General features: G+C 40.7%; 1 protein-coding gene across 2 annotated transcripts in view; it reads right to left on the bottom strand.

Moving 5' to 3' along the window:
* Positions 1-18,165, bottom strand: part of col4a5.S (collagen, type IV, alpha 5 S homeolog) — a 148,873-nt gene that overhangs the window by 33,192 nt on the left and 97,516 nt on the right. The window contains exons 31-36 of one of the 2 annotated variants that reach the window (XM_041575195.1): positions 6,517-6,525; positions 4,052-4,219; positions 3,172-3,261; positions 2,811-2,960; positions 1,185-1,283; positions 556-645 (exon numbers count right to left, since the gene is read on the bottom strand). In XM_041575195.1, coding sequence (XP_041431129.1) covers positions 556-645; positions 1,185-1,283; positions 2,811-2,960; positions 3,172-3,261; positions 4,052-4,219; positions 6,517-6,525 — 606 coding nt within the window. The remainder of the gene's footprint in view (positions 1-555; positions 646-1,184; positions 1,284-2,810; positions 2,961-3,171; positions 3,262-4,051; positions 4,220-6,516; positions 6,526-18,165) is intronic. The other variant, XM_018232969.2, reaches the window with a different exon arrangement.

Raw genomic sequence — 18,165 nt, 5'->3', positions numbered from 1 at the left:
AGTTCAAAAGGTGCTTGTTGCCCCTACTCTATAACCCAGTCTGTTAATTCATCTGAATTTTATGTGACATGATCAAAAGCTTAGCTACAAAACATCGGGGGTACAGGAAATTTCTGAGAGGCTACCAGTGTGCATGCTATGGGTTGGGAAACTGGGAACGACCAGCTGTGAAGTGGGCAAACATGACAGCTGCTAACTTTACTGTGCTGCTCTCCATTTGTCTATGAGGTTCGGGACAATGGGGCAGATTCTGGGAGCCACTGATGCAGTTCAGAAGGATGCAGGGAATCTGTGTATGTGGGGTTTACTAATTATAAATGGGTAGGGGGATTTTGGGAGACCCTGAAATATAATCAAGACACCTGCAATGCATAATGACAATTTGCATTCTTTATTTGGGATGATATTTACAGTAAATGTTACCACATTTGTATGACTTTCCAAGTTTCAGGATACAAGATATAAATGTTTGCTGTTCCTCATATAAAGCATACTCAACTCCATATAACGAACAGTTTATAAATGGACTTAGCATACTTTGCATACAATACTTACCAGGAAGTCCCATCTCTCCCATGCTCCCTTTCAACCCAGGAGCACCTGAAATACCAGGCTGACCAGGAAGACCAGGATCTCCCTTGGGCCCTGAAGAAAGAAAATAATTGTATTTTTGTTTAATGCACGTCATAAAGTCCAGACGAACACTGATTGTCAGTGCTACCTCGTGTCAGTGTGGGACACAGGTTAGAAGACACTAGTTGCATGGGCACAAACTTGCATCCATTAAAATGTTATTTATTTTGTAAACTCTACTTGTTCACCCAGTCAGAGAATGCTACTCCCTTGCATTTGCAGGATACCTCCACAGCTGCAGCTTGCTATATACAATGCCCCTCTAGCCCACATGCCCATAGTGTTTTACTAGGGGGCATATTTATCAAGGGTCGAATTACTACTTGAAAAAACTTCGAAATTCGAATTCAAAAAGACCAACTGAAATTAAGTCAAAGTTTTTTTTTTGGTCGAATAGGTGCGTTTTTCGACCAAATTCAAATATTACAAATCGAAGGGCACAAATGGATTTCTGGGGTTAAAGGACATTGTGGGCAAAAACCATGGCAATCTGTTGTCTGGTTTTGTAAATGATCCCTACAGCCTTCTCTTGCCTAATCAGTGATGTTTACCTGGAAGTCCTGAAGATCCTGGAAGTCCAATCTGTCCTGGGAGTCCTGAGTTACCTGGAAGTCCAGCAGCACCTTTTGGTCCACTTATTCCTGGTGCACCTTAAACACAAAAGGGTAAAAATGAAAAGAATAATCTCTTTAAATTATTTCTCTCTTATAGTTTCAGCAAACCCCTGAAAAACAAGTGTGGGCAGTGCTTGAATTTGAATGAAAAAAGTGGAGGGATGCTCTGTGTGGTGAGAGTGCTAAAACAAGCCCCTCCCACACCATAAGCCACACCCATTGTTATAATAAGCCTCACGCACCAATAATTTCTGGTTTCACCCACTTTAAAGCAAAACCATTTTGATATTTCCTTCTAATGCACAGTTTAATGCCCAGTATGCATAGATTTACATAAGTAACCTGTAGGGACCCCAAAATTAAAATTGTGCATATGACTTTTCTTGGCTGCCAATCCAGCTTCTTCAAACACAGCTCCGTGCCTGTGTATTGTGTCATATCAACCCCATCATATTCTATATTACCCAAGATTATTTCATACAAATCATTCTCTCAATATTCCTTAATCTGCTTCTGTTTAATACCGTAATTTTCTCTTTTTGTTTCCTGTTTTCTTGTCTTCTTTTCTCTATAACTCTCTCTGGTGCCTCCACCTTCTTTATCTATTTAACACTTCTCTATCTCTTTTATATTTGTCTCCCAGCAATCGCTTCTCTCCTTTTATCCTCTATATATTTAACTATATTATATTTTACCTCTGTATTGTATTTGCATACAGAAGTGGAGAGGAGCAAAAGACACTTCCGGGATCCCAAACTCTTGCATCCCCTCTGAGGGGATGCTATTTCGCAAAAATAAAGAAGTGAAGGGATGGCATCCCTGTGCATCCCTCCCCAAGTCCAGCACTGAGTGTGGGGATATAAATGTTTCTTCTTCTTATACTTCTACTTGAAAATGCAGGTTATGTTTTGCCACATGCCACTCTCCAGTAAAAATCTCTTACTGCCCCTTGTTTCATTTAGATATGTGTACCTTATTTTTTCACTTTCTTACCAGCCTTAGGCATAAGCCATTCTCTTTCTACTGCTCACTCCCTAATACAGGATTTTATATATAGTGAATAAAGTACCCCCTTTTGTAAAATATAGGGATATTATAAGTTACCGAGGAGTTTCATGACCATATAAAAACACGAGGCCGAAGGCCGAGTGTTTTTATACAGGTCATGGAACTCCGAGGTAACTTCTAATATCCTCATATTTTACAACTGGGGGGTACTTTATTTATTATAATACACAAATTTCAATGAGTCATGTGACAGAAATGACATCAGAACTCACCGTTTATAACTGATGACATCAGAACTCACCGTTTATAAGGATATAATTTACAGGATATTCATGGCTTTTGTGAATTATAGTCAATTATTCAAGGCTAAATCAAAGGCAAATGACATAGCATCATGGGATGGCACTGGAATTACTATAGCAGAAGTTATTGGACAACAAAATCTTCCCATGACATTTATTTTTGTCCATCAACTATACTATTATATATATCAAATTCATGTGCATACAGAAATATTAGTCAGTTTCCAATAGGCTTATTCAGTGAGCTTCTTACCTGGCAATCCAGGTTCTCCTTTAATTCCTTTAAGCTCTAAGTTTGCAGAATCAATTATTCCAGGAGGTCCTGCTGGTCCTGTATCTCCCTTTTCACCTTCCCTACCTGGTAGGCCCGGCAGGCCAGGTTGACCAGAATTCCCATCATTTCCTACAAATAAGGAAATCAACTTAAGATCACAGGTATCCTGAAGAAAAGTTATATAGGATATATAACATTATATATACAAGCTATACAGGTTATCAAACACCAACCATCATATGTCATATATGACTATGCTGAATTAATCTTCTATCAAGTTAAGGTCTCCTAGTGATAAACCAGACATGTTTCTGGCATAGATAGCTGCAATCATGATTACCTTTAGGCCCAGGTAAACCAGGGTTTCCAGGATTACCAGCTGTTCCAACAGGTCCTGGTGGTCCCATAACACCCATTTCACCTTTAGCACCTAAAGAAAATTAATTATTTCTTTATAACATTAAGAGTTCTGGGTTAAAAAGAAAATCCCCAAAGAAGAGATCAAGGGAAACCAAATATAATAAACATTTGAAATTGTGCTTTTTGTGTATTCAATTACAAGGACCCTGACAGTTACACATCTATATGAGCACCTGGAGGGCTAAACTATTTGGTTAAAGGAAGCAGAAGATATGCTGTTAACTTTTCTAAAATGGTTGCAAAAGTAATATAAACTTGCTGTTTTTTTTCACCAAATAATGCTCTCTACTGTATATAGTTCTTATTCCCTTTGTACAGGGAGTGACTCACTTAGCCAGGTCTGGACTGAGATTCAAAATAGGCCCTGGCATTCCTGATACACAGAGGCCCAAACAGCCCTCACCAGCCCACTTAATAGTCTATTTCTATGGCATCTTACAGCAGCACCTCTGGCATTTGCCAGAACCCACAGATTGCCAGTCCGGGCTTGCACTTAGCTACTTCACTGTAGTATTTTACAGCATTACATAGTTAAGTTGGGTTGAAAAAAAGAACAAGTCCATCCTATATATATATATATATATATATATATATATATATATATATATATATATATATATATATATATATATATATATATATATATATATAATATATATATATATATATATATAATATATATACTCACCAATACATGAGTATTTTTTTTTATAAGTTTTTATTCCTTGAAAACATTCTAACTGGGCATCAATAATGGTTGCTGTGATGTTCTGTTTATTCTTTATTGTTTCTAGTCTAACCTGGGAAGCCTGGTAATCCATCATGACCTTGGGCACCTGGGGGCCCTGGTGGACCTGTAAATCCTTGTTCTCCTGGAAATCCAGGATTACCACGATCTCCTGGTGGGCCTGGCATGTCAAACCCTGGAGCGCCAGGATCTCCTTTTCCCCCCTGTATTCCTGGGCTCCCTGGAATGCAACAGATCATTAAGGACCATATTGACCAGCAGATGCTTACAAACAGGAAACAACGTGAAATCATGTTTAAAAAGCTGAATTTCTAATATAGACAGATAAATCTTCATTATTTAGCAAGAAAGCAATACTTTACAAACCTGTCAGATAGATTAAATGAATGATGAACTGAATAAATAATATTGTATATATTCATCCTAAAATGAAACGATGACATGCAAGTGGTCCAACAAACTTCCAAAGCTACATTTTTATTTGTGGAGAAAGACATTCTGTGGGAAAGATAGACAACAATCCTGGCCTGCTAATGAACTGCTTAAATCAACAAGTAAATATGTAATTGCTCAATAATGTGAAACCTTGTTTTTTGCACATGTTCATAAGGCTACCTATGCTGAAGGGGGACCACATGGGTCAAACTAACTATATCAGAAACATTTTTTTATTTTACAAAGCCTATCTATTTACCCAGTTTTTATTTTTATACTGAACAAAATCCTTTAATGTTTAAATGGTTTTTAGCAGACTTATGTTATGGTGATCCATATTAGGGAAAGATCCCTAATCTGGAAAACCCCAGGTCTCAAGTATACTGGTTAATAGACCCCATACCTGTATTTTTTTGAAGCCCGGAGTATTATTCATACTTCATCGTTCAATGATATTTTACATGAAATTGGCCCTAGAATACTATGAATAAATCCATGTAGAAAATGTCTTCAATTAGCCTCCCCAAGCACATAAATTACTCTCCACAATGCCACTTGAGCAATTATTTGGTATATGTTTTTTTTTTCTTTTTTTTTTTAATGAAATTAACTTTTTTATGCAGAACTCCTTATCTGCCAAAACCTGTAAAACAGGTGAAATCTTTTAACATGAACAGAGACAAATATTTGTTAGAAAGTTTTAAGTCTTCTTAAGCAAATGCCAAGTTTCCAGCACAATTGTGAATTGTTCAAGTTTCCAGCACAATTGTGAATTGTTCAGATTTATTTTGGCAGTTTATTGCTGTGATTTATTTTCTGAGGATGACTGCCTTCAACCCTAAAGGGTATTGCAGAATGCAGCGGTGTTAGAAAACCTATAATATGATGTGTATTTCTATAATAACTAGGAACAGTGAGATACCATTTTAAACTACAAAATGTATCCTTAAGTGAAATAATTCCAGGTCAGTGTCAGTTTTATTGTCTGCTAAATTCCCTGCATTAAACAGCGGGTGCCACACTTGCAAGCAATACAATGTTCTGTTATATGATGATTAAATGGGCACAACATATACTGCAAAGAGCTTTCCATCAAATGCATTCCTCTGCTTGCAACTGAATGTGATTAAGTAAAACATTACAGAATTAATTCTACCCTGAAACAGAAATGGATTTCTATAACCATGAAAGAAATAACCTTCTTTCTGGGGTGATGGACTTCACTAATCCTGGAGAACATTGACAAGATGTACTTTTCTATGTCATTTATGTAAATTATAGTAATCAAACCACCACCAGGGAATATTACTATAAAGCTATATATTGTGTGCTATCTAGTTGGCTTGCCCCCTGTTATGAAATCACAAATTGAAGTACGCTCAAAGCCATTTGCTATTGTAACATATTGGCAGTACCCCTACACACACACATGCATGCCTTCAAAATCACAGGAAAAAAAGTGAGGATACTATGGGGGTTATTTACTAAACTCAATGCAAAAATCACGAAAAAATGTGTGCTTTTTTTAATAAAATCTGACTTTTAAAAAATCTGAAAATCCAGCATCTCAGACCTGTTATTGCATATAAGTCAATGGGCAGATTTCCAATGATTTTTTCATGTGCGCTGGGTTTCGTGCAATACCCCAAAGTTTTTGGAGTTTTCAGCAAAAAACAGTTTTCAGGTGAAAAATCAAAAAAAAAAATCGCATTAAAAAATTAAAAAAAACACAAAAATCAGATTTTTTTTCGCAAAGCAAATTTTCGGGAAAATGTAATAATAAATAAGCGTAAAAAAACGCGATATTGAGATAAATAACCTCTTGTATGTGTGCTAAACATGAATATAAAGGTTTTTTTCATTGTTCCTAAAATACGATTATTTATAGATGTTTGTTTACCCACACTGGCTTCACATACAGTAGGATTTCCCAGACTCTTCTTTTGTGCCTATGCTTTGAAGAGTACTAAAACAATATAACTAATGATGAATTGAAGCAGTTTACATACTTTCTGAAATTGCAATCTCAGCACATAAAAAAAAAACAAAAAAAAGATTAGATGGGAGAAGCAACCACAGTACCTGTGGGACCTTGGGTGATAAATCATCAGGTTTAGGGTCATCAGGAGGCACCAAGCAGAAATAAGTTGCAGAACAAGGAATTTGTTAGGTTAGAATTAAACAAAAAAATAACCACACACAGGTTAGGAATAATATGTTAAAGTTAATTAAAGAAAAGAACTAATATCAAACACAGTGGCACAATAATAAGTACAAAATCAGACCAGTAAAAAACGAAGGGTATAATAGGAAAAGGAAAACGCCTGACCACACTTGATGTGGATTTGAACATTTGAGTTCAAATAATGCCAACTCAAATACATCCAATTCCATATACATTTTCAGTAGTGTTTAGCTTCTGTTGCCTAATGAATCCACTTTTCGTATATTAGTAGTGATGGGCGAATTTATTCGCCAGGCGCGAATTCGCGGCGAATTTGAGCGTTTCGCTGCCAGCGAATAAATTTGCAAATCGCCTGCGAAAATTCACGGCAAAAATTCGCCGGCATCAAAAATTTTTTTTTCAAAAAAACGGGCGCCGGCGCCAAAAACGGGCGCCGGCGTCGAAAAAAATGGGCGCTGGCGTCAAAAACGGGCGTCGGCGTCAAAAACGCGACGCCGGCGCCGTTTCGTGAATTTTCCGCCGTTTCGCGAAATTCGCAAATTTTTCGGCAAAGCGAAACGGCGCAAATTCGCCCATCACTATATATTAGCATTCACATATTGAAAATCATTTGTTGTTTTATTCTAAGGATTGAGTAGCTCACATGATCATAACTTCATGTGACCAATAACTGCAGTTCTATTGTAGGGGTTCATACGTTTAATTGTGTCCTTGTTACAGTACCTAGTGGATGGGTGATTATTTTATCATTTATATTTTTATATTTGTATTACTGCAGTGTAAACACTGCACGTTAAATGCTCACTTAACCCAAACCACTAGTCAACCAGAAAAATTTTATTTTTGTAACATTAAAGTGATCCTGTCATCGGAAAACATGTTTTTTTTCAAAAGTCATGAGTTAATAGTGCTACTCCAGCAGGATTCTGCACTGAAATCCATTTCTCAAAAGAGCAAACAGATTTTTTTATATTCAATTTTGAAATCTGACATGGGGCTAGACATTTTGTCAGTTTCCCAGCTGCCCCTGGTCATGTGACTTGTGCCTGCACTTTAGGAGAGAAATGCTTTCTGGCTGTTTTTCCTTCTCAATGTAACTGAATGTGTCTCAGTGAGACATGGGTTTTTACTATTGAGTGTTGTTCTTAGATCTACTAGGCAGCTGTTATCTTGTGTTAGGGAGCTGTTATCTGGTTACCTTCACATTGTTCTTTTGTTTGGCTGCTGGGGGGGGGGGAGGGGGTGATATCACTCCAACTTGCAGTACAACAGTAAAGAGTGACTGAAGTTTATCAAAGCACAAGTCACATGACTTGGAGTAGCTGGGAAATTGACAATATATCTAGCCCCATGTCAGATTTCAAAATTGAATATAAAAAAATCTGTTTGCTCTTTTGAGAAATGGATTTCAGTGCAGAATTCTACTGGAGCAGCACTATTAACTGATTAATTTTGAATTTTTTTTCCCATGATAGTATCCCTTTAACTTACGTAGCTGTAAAGGTTCCATAACCTGGAGAGAAGTTAAAGGAATACTAACAGCTTCTGAAAGGAATGTGCCAATGTGTCTTAAGTAGACACAATAGAAAAACAAAAAGTCAGATATTGAAAATCTGGCATCTCAGACCTGCCGAGGTTTTATATAAGTCAATGGGAGAGGTCCCTATACTATTTGGAAGTTTCTGTGGTCCAACTATTTTGGACTTTTCCGGCAAAAATCTGAAACATTTGGACATTTTGGGGAAAATAATCCAAAAAACTGTACAATCCGGATTTTCGCTCGATTTTGAGTTTTTACCAGATCCTATTAAATCATGCTTAATCAGAAAAATTTTGAATTTGATAAATACAGTATGTCCCTAAATATATATTTATGAAGAGATCTTCTAACAAACATAATGTAACTTTTAGTCAGCTCCCTTGATTTATTATAATCTTCTAATACATGGAATAGGTTTATTCTGTTAATTACTAGATTTTTGATGCCGTTCAGAATTATCATCCTGAAATTTAGTTCATTGTTCATTTTTAATTTTCCAGTCATTGGGAAATATTTTGTCTGTGCATTATTAATAAGGTTACTGTTCTTTTCATTGTGACTTCTATTTAGTGCCTTGGTTAGTAAGCAGGTGGATTTTTCATTAAAAAGAGTAAAAATGGGATTTTATTTTTTTGGCTTTACATGCCCTTTAAGACCAGACAAATTGCAAAAAAAAATTATTGTTAGTTAAATCATTGATCATTTAGGCATATATTAAATTAAATTACCAGCGTGTGGTTATAACATTCATTCATAACACTCAATAGAGATGTAAGTGTGCAGCAGACGATGGCAGAGACAGAGATAGAAAGATACCGGCCATGCTCAGGGATGTGCAAGGGGTACTCCAGGGATGCCTACACTTTTAGTGATCTTCAGAGAATAAGTGATTTGTGCTGGAAAGACTGCGAAGCACTGGCAAAGATCTGCTGGAATTCAGCAGGCATGCACTATTCAATCAAGGCAATAAACAATAATGATGTGCTCCAAAACAAAGCTTACACGAGTGTCTTAAACTAGCAATCAGTGAAACTATATCAACTACATTCTCTGTGATCATTAGTATGGATTCAGTGATGATACCTTTAGAATTTACAATTTGTGAATTAAACAGTCAAATGTGAAATACAGTGCAACCTTAACAAAAGTTCCCATATATCTGAGATGTGGGAACCAGAGAGATAACCAGCACATTACACCAAAATAGAATGAGGAGGGCATTCTTGGTCACATGTCAGAAGAATAGATTTCTTTTTGATTTTCCAAAGCATTACAAAAGTCTAATAACGGCACAAACTAATATACATTTACTATTATAGTGTAATCCATAAAACATTGAGTATTGATTTTACTCTCTGCAATTAATATATTCTTTGAGATCATTCTACCAAGCAGCAATTAAAGCTCTAATTTGATGGTACCCAAGACATATAAGTAGATCAAGCTGATGACTAGAATAGCCCAACAGCAAGGGAAGGACCCACATGGGTTCATTGTATCACCATCCTAAGGACTTCACTTTCTTTAGATTATAAAAAATAAAGCATTGGGGGAGATTTATCATAGATTTAATGATTCTTAGCAGTTCAAACTTTCTTCCTATTATTCAGGGGTGCCCAAACTTTTTGCAACAAGGGCCAGATTTGGTGAGGTGAAAATGTGTGGGGGCCGATCATTCAGCCTGACATTCTTTGAACCATTAACATTTTTTAACTCATTTAAACAAGGAATCACATAGTCATAGCAGTAATATTTGGGCACATTAGTGATAGGGATGTAGCGAACGTCGGAAAAAAAGTTCGCGAACATATTCGCGAACTTGCGTCAAAAATGCGAACGGTTCGCGAACGTCGCGAACCCCATAGACTTCAATGGGAAGGCGAATTTTAAAAGCTAGAAAAGACATTTCTGGCCAGAAAAATGATTTTAAAGTTGTTTAAAGGGTGCAACGACCTGGACAGTGCCATGCCAGAGGGGGATCAAGGGCAAAAATGTTTCTAAAAAATCCATTTTTGACACTGCGCTGCGTTTTGTGCTGTAAAGGGCAGAAATCACACTACATTTCTAAACCTGTGTAATAAAATGCTTTAAAACGTCCGGCGTCTACATGCCAATCAAGTCGTGTAAAAGTTACAGCCTGTTCACACGCAAAGACGAAACGCGGTGCTTACTGCAACGCAAAAAGACGCAAAGAGCTTTAATGAATGATACCGTCAAGTGAGCAAATAATAGTTTTTAATTACTAGTTGCTTGTCACCTCCAGGATGTTCGTCCTGTTGGTGGCAATATTTCTGTAGTGGTGCGTTTAGCAGTCACCGTGCTTGTGCGCACGTGCACGGTCAGGCAGAGGTAATTCAATGTACAGTGAAGCGAACCAAAAAACACTGATTCTGCAGTGTGGGCCCAGTTTTGGTCTACTTTATTGATCACCTGCGGTGACCATAAAAGATGCGATTTTGCCACTGTTGCAGAACCCTGAAAAATTAGGCATGTGTACTTTCCTGAAAAATTATGTTTTTTTTGTCGCAGCCACTGAACCAGAAGTCCAGAAACAATATGCCATATAAATGCTGAAAATATAAATTTTTTTTTGTGGCAGCCACTGCAGCACAGAGGCCAGAAAAAATATGCCATATAAATGCAAACAATATAAATTTTTTTTTTGTCGCAGCCACTGCAGCACAGAGGCCAGGAAAAATATGCCATATAAATGCTAACAATATAATTTTTTTTTGTCGCAGACACTGAAGCACAGAGGCCAGAAAAAAATATGCCATATAAATGCTGAAAATATTCTGGTTTTTTTTGGTCGCAGCCACTGCAGCACAGAGGCCAGAAAAAATATGCCATATAAATGCAAACAATATAAATTTTTTTTTTGTCGCAGCCACTGCAGCACAGAGGCCAGGAAAAATATGCCATATAAATGCTAACAATATAAATTTTTTTAGTCGCAGCCACTGAAGCACAGAGGCCAGAAAAAATATGCCATATAAATGCTGAAAATATTCATTTTTTTGTCACAGCCACTGAAGCACAGAGGCCAGAAAAAATATGCCATATAAATGCTGAAAATATTAAGTTTTTTTTAGTCGCAGCCACTGAAGCACAGAGGCCAGAAAAAATATGCCATATAAATGCTGAAAATATTCAATTTTTTTGGTCGCAGCCACTGAAGCACAGAGGCCAGGAAAAATATGCCATATAAATGCTGAAAATATTCTGTTTTTTTTGGTCGCAGCCACTGAAGCACAGAGGCCAGAAAAAATATGCCATATAAATGCTGAAAATATTCTGTTTTTTTTGGTCGCAGCCACTGAAGCACAGAGGCCAGAAAAACTCAGGATTTACCTGGATTCAAATTAAACCAGTAGGGTTTGCACCCTAGTTTGTAACGGTGGTGGAGGGAGGAGGACGCTAAAGGACAGCTGTATGTGGAGTCATGAGGCGTGCAGAGAAGGACAGCTGCATGGGGAGTCAGAATCAGAAACTCAGAACAAGTCTTCCGGCGTGCAGTAACCCTCCGAGATCCACCCCTCATTCATTTTAATAAAGGTCAGGTAATCCACACTTTTGTGACCTAGGCGAGTTCTCTTCTCAGTTACAATCCCTCCTGCTGCACTGAAGGTCCTTTCTGAGAGGACACTTGAGGCGGGGCAAGACAAGAGGTTCATGGCAAATTGTGACAGCTCTGGCCACAGATCAAGCCTGCGCACCCAGTAGTCCAGGGGTTCATCGCTCCTCAGAGTGTCGATATCTGCAGTTAATGCCAGGTAGTCCGCTACCTGCCGGTCGAGGCGTTCTTTGAGGGTGGATCCCGAAGGGTTCTGCCGCTGCCTTGGGCTGAAAAACATTTGCATGTCTGACGTTACAGAGTGGCCAAAGTGCTTTGTCCTTGCAGGTGCGCTCGTGGCAGGATTACTGGCACCTCTGCCCCTGGAATGTTGATGAGTTCCTGAAGTGACATCACCCTTAAAAGCATTGTACAACATGTTTTGCAGGCTGGTTTGTAAATGCAGCATCCTTTCAGACTTGTGGTATGTTGGTAACATTTCTGCCACTTTATGCTTGTACCGAGGGTCTAGTAGAGTCGCGACCCAGTACAGGTCCTTCTCCTTAAGCCTCTTGATACGGGGTCCTTCAACAGGCATGACAGCATGAAAGACCCCATTCTCACAAGGTTGGATGCAGAGGTATCCATCTCCACTTCCTCGTTATCAAGGACTGCATCATCCACGGTCTCCTCCCCCCAGCCACGTACAAGACCAGGGGTCCCCAAAAGGTCACCACCAGCCCCCTGGGAAGCCTGCTCCTGTTGGTCCTCCTCCTCCACAAAGCCACCTTCCTCCTCTGACTCCACTTCTGACACCTCTCCCTGCGTTGCAGCAGGTGCCTGGGTTCGTTCTGGTGATTCCGACCAGAAATCGTGCGCTTCCTGCTCCTCGTCACGCTGGTCTACAGCCTCATCTGTCACTCGTCGCACGGCACGCTCCAGGAAGAAAGCAAAGGGTATTAGGTCGCTGATGGTGCCTTCGGTGCGACTGACCATATTTGTAACCTCTTCAAAAGGGCGCATGAGCCTGCAGGCATCGCGCATAAGCACCCAGTAACGGGGGAAAAAATCCCCAGCTCTGCAGATCCAGTCCTACCACCCAGTTCAAACAGGTATTCGTTGACGGCTCTTTGTTGTTGCAGCAGACGTTCCAACATGAGGAGCGTTGAATTCCAGCGAGTCTGGCTGTCGCAAATCAAACGCCTGACTGGCATGTTGTACCGCTGCTGAATGTCAGCAAGGCGTGCCATGGCTGTATAGGAACGTCTGAAATGGGCCGACACCTTCCTGGACTGCCTGAGAACGTCCTGGAATCCTGGGTACTTTGAGACAAAACGTTGTACTATTAAATTCAGAACATGTGCCATGCAGGGCACATGTGTTAAATTGCCCAGTCTCAGTGCTGCCAACAGATTGCTTCCATTGTCACACACCACTTTTCCGATCTTCAGTTGGTGTGGGGTCAGCCACCGATCGGCCTGTGACTGCAGAGATGACAGGAGTACAGATCCGGTATGGTTTTTGCTTTCCAGGCACGTCATCCCCAAGACAGCATGACAACGGCGTACCTGGCACGTCGAATAGCCTAGGGGGAGCTGGGGGTGCACAGGTGTGGAGGAGGAGGAGGACCCAGCAGCAGAGGACGAAGAAGAGGAAGAAGACGAGGTAGAGAGCGAAGGAGGAGTAGAGGTGGTGGCAGAACCGCGTGCAATCCGTGGCGGTGACACCAACTCCACTGTCGTTGTTGAGCCACACATTTCCTGCTTCCCAGCCATGACCAAGTTCACCCAGTGGGCAGTGTAGGTGACATACCTGCCCTGACCATGCTTGGAGGACCATGCGTCAGTAGTCATATGGACCTTTGGCCCAACACTAAGTGACAGAGATGCGGTGACTTGGCTCTGCACATGGTGGTACAGGTGTGGTATTCCCTTTTTTGAAAAAAAATTGCGGCTGGGTACCTTCCACTGCGGTGTCCCAATTGCTACAAATTTGCGGAAGGCCTCAGAGTCCACCAGCTGGTATGGTAAAAGCTGGCGGGCTAAGAGTGCAGACAAGCCAGCTGTCAGACGCCGGGCAAGGGGGTGACTCGCAGACATTGGCTTCTTACGCTCAAACATGGCCCTCACAGAAACTTGGCTGGGGGCAGATGACTGGGAATGGGAACTGGTGGTCAAGGTGGAAGGCGGAGTGGAGGGTGGTTCAGACGGATCAAGGACAGCAGAGGTAGACCAGTAAGATGCTGGACCAGAAGGAGGGTGGCTTTTAGTTTGCCTGTTGCCTTTGAGGTGTTGCTCCCAAAGTGCTTTGTGCTTGCCGTTCATGTGCCTTCGCATAGAAGTTGTACCTATGTGGCTGTTGGGCTTCCCAAGACTCAGTTTCTGACTGCACTCATTGCAAATTACAACGCTTTTGTCAGAGGCACACACATTAAAAAAATCCCACACTGCTGACCTTTTTGAGGCTGGCAATCTGGGGGTAAAAGTAGAAGTCGGCGGGGTTGGCGGCAATGGCGGGTGCGTTGGCCGGCTGACCACAGGTGCCGATACATGTTGTTGCCCTACTGTTCCCTGCGAGCTGTCCTCCCTGCTTCTTCTAAGTCTTATTCTCCTCCTGCCTCTCTGACTCTCCGTCTCTCCATCTGAACTATCCTCCTCTTGCTCTCTTCTACTGGGCACCCACAAAACATCAATCTCCTCATCATCATTCTCCTCAGATGCATCAATTTCTTCTAACAGCTCACAGAAGGAAGCAGCAGCGGGGACCTCCTCGTCATCACTCATTATGTCCATCTCTGTTGTGTTCTCTGCCAGAATTAAATCTGGTGTAACGTCCTCATCTCCTTCATCTTCTTCTGCCAATAATGGTTGCGCATCACTCAGTTCAAGAAACTCATGTGAAAATAACTCCTCTGACTCCAGTGAAGAAGGGGCGCCGGTGGTGGAGGAAGTGTTACGTGGGGTGCCCATAGCAGTGGAGGATGAGGATGTTGTGGTAAAGTTAGAAACGGTAGAGGATGGGGTGTGCTGTGTAAGCCAGTCAACTACCTCTTCAGCATTTTGGGAGTTCAGGGTCATTGCCTTTTTAAAACTGGGCAATTTCCTAGGGCCACAGGATAGCATAGCAGCACGGCCCCTAGTGCCTCTGCGTGGCGGCCTGCCTTTGCCTGGCATTATTTTTAAAACAAAAACAACAACAACTCAGGTGGTGTTTCTGGAGACGGTATTATTATTGATATTTAGACAGAATGTGAACAAGCTCACAGAGCTAGATGGGAGTGGTTTGAAAATGAAGAACACACTGGGCAAATAATGCCTACAAGGTCAACGTATACACTACAGCAGTGGTGGATACGGAATATATTATTGCTGCTTGAAAAACGTCACTCAGGTGGTGTTTCTGGAGACGGTATTATTATTGATATTTAGACAGAATGTGAAAAAGCTCACACAGCTAAGTGGCAGTGGTTTGAAAATGAAGAACACACTGGGCAAATAATGCCTACAAGGTCAACGTATACACTACAGCAGTGGTGGATACGGAATATATTATTGCTGCTTGAAAAACGTCACTCAGGTGGTGTTTCTGGAGACGGTATTATTATTGATATTTAGACAGAATGTGAACAAGCTCACAGAGCTAGATGGGAGTGGTTTGAAAATGAAGAACACACTGGGCAAATAATGCCTACAAGGTCAACGTATACACTACAGCAGTGGTGGATACGGAATATATTATTGCTGCTTGAAAAACGTCACTCAGGTGGTGTTTCTGGAGACAGTATTATTATTGATATTTAGACAGAATGTGAACAAGCTCACACAGCTAAGTGGCAGTGGTTTGAAAATGAAGAACACACTGGGCAAATAATGCCTACAAGGTCAACGTATACACTACAGCAGTGGTGGATACGGAATATATTATTGCTGCTTGAAAAACGTCACTCAGGTGGTGTTTCTGGAGACGGTATTATTATTGATATTTAGACAGAATGTGAAAAAGCTCACACAGCTAAGTGGCAGTGGTTTGAAAATGAAGAACACACTGGGCAAATAATGCCTACAAGGTCAACGTATACACTACAGCAGTGGTGGATACGGAATATATTATTGCTGCTTGAAAAACGTCACTCAGGTGGTGTTTCTGGAGACGGTATTATTATTGATATTTAGACAGAATGTGAACAAGCTCACAGAGCTAGATGGGAGTGGTTTGAAAATGAAGAACACACTGGGCAAATAATGCCTACAAGGTCAACGTATACACTACAGCAGTGGTGGATACGGAATATATTATTGCTGCTTGAAAAACGTCACTCAGGTGGTGTTTCTGGAGACAGTATTATTATTGATATTTAGACAGAATGTGAACAAGCTCACACAGCTAAGTGGCAGTGGTTTGAAAATGAAGAACACACTGGGCAAATAATGCCTACAAGGTCAACGTATACACTACAGCAGTGGTGGATACGGAATATATTATTGCTGCTTGAAAAACGTCACTCAGGTGGTGTTTCTGGAGACGGTATTATTATTGATATTTAGACAGAATGTGAAAAAGCTCACACAGCTAAGTGGCAGTGGTTTGAAAATGAAGAACACACTGGGCAAATAATGCCTACAAGGTCAACGTATACACTACAGCAGTGGTGGATACGGAATATATTATTGCTGCTTGAAAAACGTCACTCAGGTGGTGTTTCTGGAGACGGTATTATTATTGATATTTAGACAGAATGTGAACAAGCTCACACAGCTAAGTGGCAGTGGTTTGAAAATGAAGAACACACTGGGCAAATAATGCCTACAAGGTCAACGTATACACTACAGCAGTGGTGGATACGGAATATATTATTGCTGCTTGAAAAACGTCACTCGGGTGGTGTTTCTAGAGACGGTATTATTATTGATATTTAGACAAAATGTGAACAAGCTCACACAGCTAGATGGGAGTTGTTTGAAAATGAAGAAGAAGAAGAACACACTGGGCAAACAAGGCCTACAAGGTCAACGTATACACTACTACAGCAGTGGATACGGAATATATTATTACTGCCTGAAAAACGTCACTCGGGTGGTGTTTCTGGAGACGGTATTATTATTGATATTTAGACAGAATGTGAACAAGCTCACAGAGCTAGATGGCAGTGGTTTGAAAATTAAGAACACACTGGGCAAATAATGCCTACAAGGTCAACATATACACTACAGCAGTGGTGGATACGGAATATATTATTGCTGCTTGAAAAACGTCACTCAGGTGGTGTTTCTGGAGACGGTATTATTATTGATATTTAGACAGAATGTGAACAAGCTCACACAGCTAGATGGCCACTGGGCAAATAATGCCTGCAAGTGCACTACTATTGGTGCACTACTATGAAGAACAGCAAACAGCACTGGACACCTTAAAGAACAGTAAGATAAGTAAAATAAAAAAAAAAATTATATGTATATTAAAAAAAAAAAATATTCTCGGGTTGGTGCTGCTGAACTACTAGGAGCAGCACAGTAGCACACCAGTCCCACTCCCCAACACTGCTAGACTAATAGCACTTGGCTGTTAAAGTAGCAAAGTAAAACAACAAAAAAGAAAATAAAAGCAGTCCTTACAAGGACTATTGGGTTATTACAGCAGTCAGCAGATGAGATCAGAAGAGATCAGTGCCCACAGCAGGCAGCTACATAGATTACTAGAGCACTGCAGTAGAAGGTAGATTACTAGCCAGCAAAGCTACCCTAAAATGTCCCTCAAATCCCTGCAGACTTCTGTCCCTCCAATACAGAGCAGTATCAAGTAGATTACTAGCCAGCAAACTTACTATCAACTGTCCCTCAAATCAGTGAAATCACTAGCAGCTCTCTCCCTACACTAGCTCTTCCAAGCACACACAGGCAGAATGAAAAAACGCTGCAGGGCTTCAGTTTATATATTGAAGGGGAGTGGTCCAGGGGGTGTGGGGGTGGTCCAGGAGGGAGAGCTTCCTGATTGGCTGCCATGTATCTGCTGGTCTGGGGTGAGAGGTCAAAAAAAAGCGCCAGGTAAGGCGAACCCAAAATGGCGAACGTCGCGCGACGTTCGCGAACTTGCGGCGGACGCGAACAGCCGATGTTCGCGCGAACAAGTTCGCCGGCGAACAGTCCGCGACATCCCTAATTAGTGAAATGATCTGCCACTTGGTCTATACTGCTGCCTGTGTGCTGAAGGTGTTAGCAATAGACACGTACTGGCACTGAGTGACGCCCGCTCTTACATACTTCTTTAGTTTACCGTACGTGTCTATTGCTAATACCTTCAGCACACAGGCAGCAGTATAGAACAAGTGGCAGATCATTTCACTAATATGCCCAAATATTACTGCTACAGCTACGTGATTCCTGATCGCTGGCAGGTCGCATTATTATTAATTTCATGATGGAGGCTGAGGGCCGTTGTAAATTTGAAAAGGGGCTG

The sequence above is a fragment of the Xenopus laevis genome, chromosome 8S (genome assembly GCF_017654675.1).
Source record: "Xenopus laevis strain J_2021 chromosome 8S, Xenopus_laevis_v10.1, whole genome shotgun sequence".
In the NCBI taxonomy this organism is placed as follows: Eukaryota; Metazoa; Chordata; class Amphibia; order Anura; family Pipidae; genus Xenopus; species Xenopus laevis.
The sequence above is the reverse complement of the archived record's forward strand: the minus strand, read 5'-3'. Positions and strand labels throughout refer to the sequence as shown.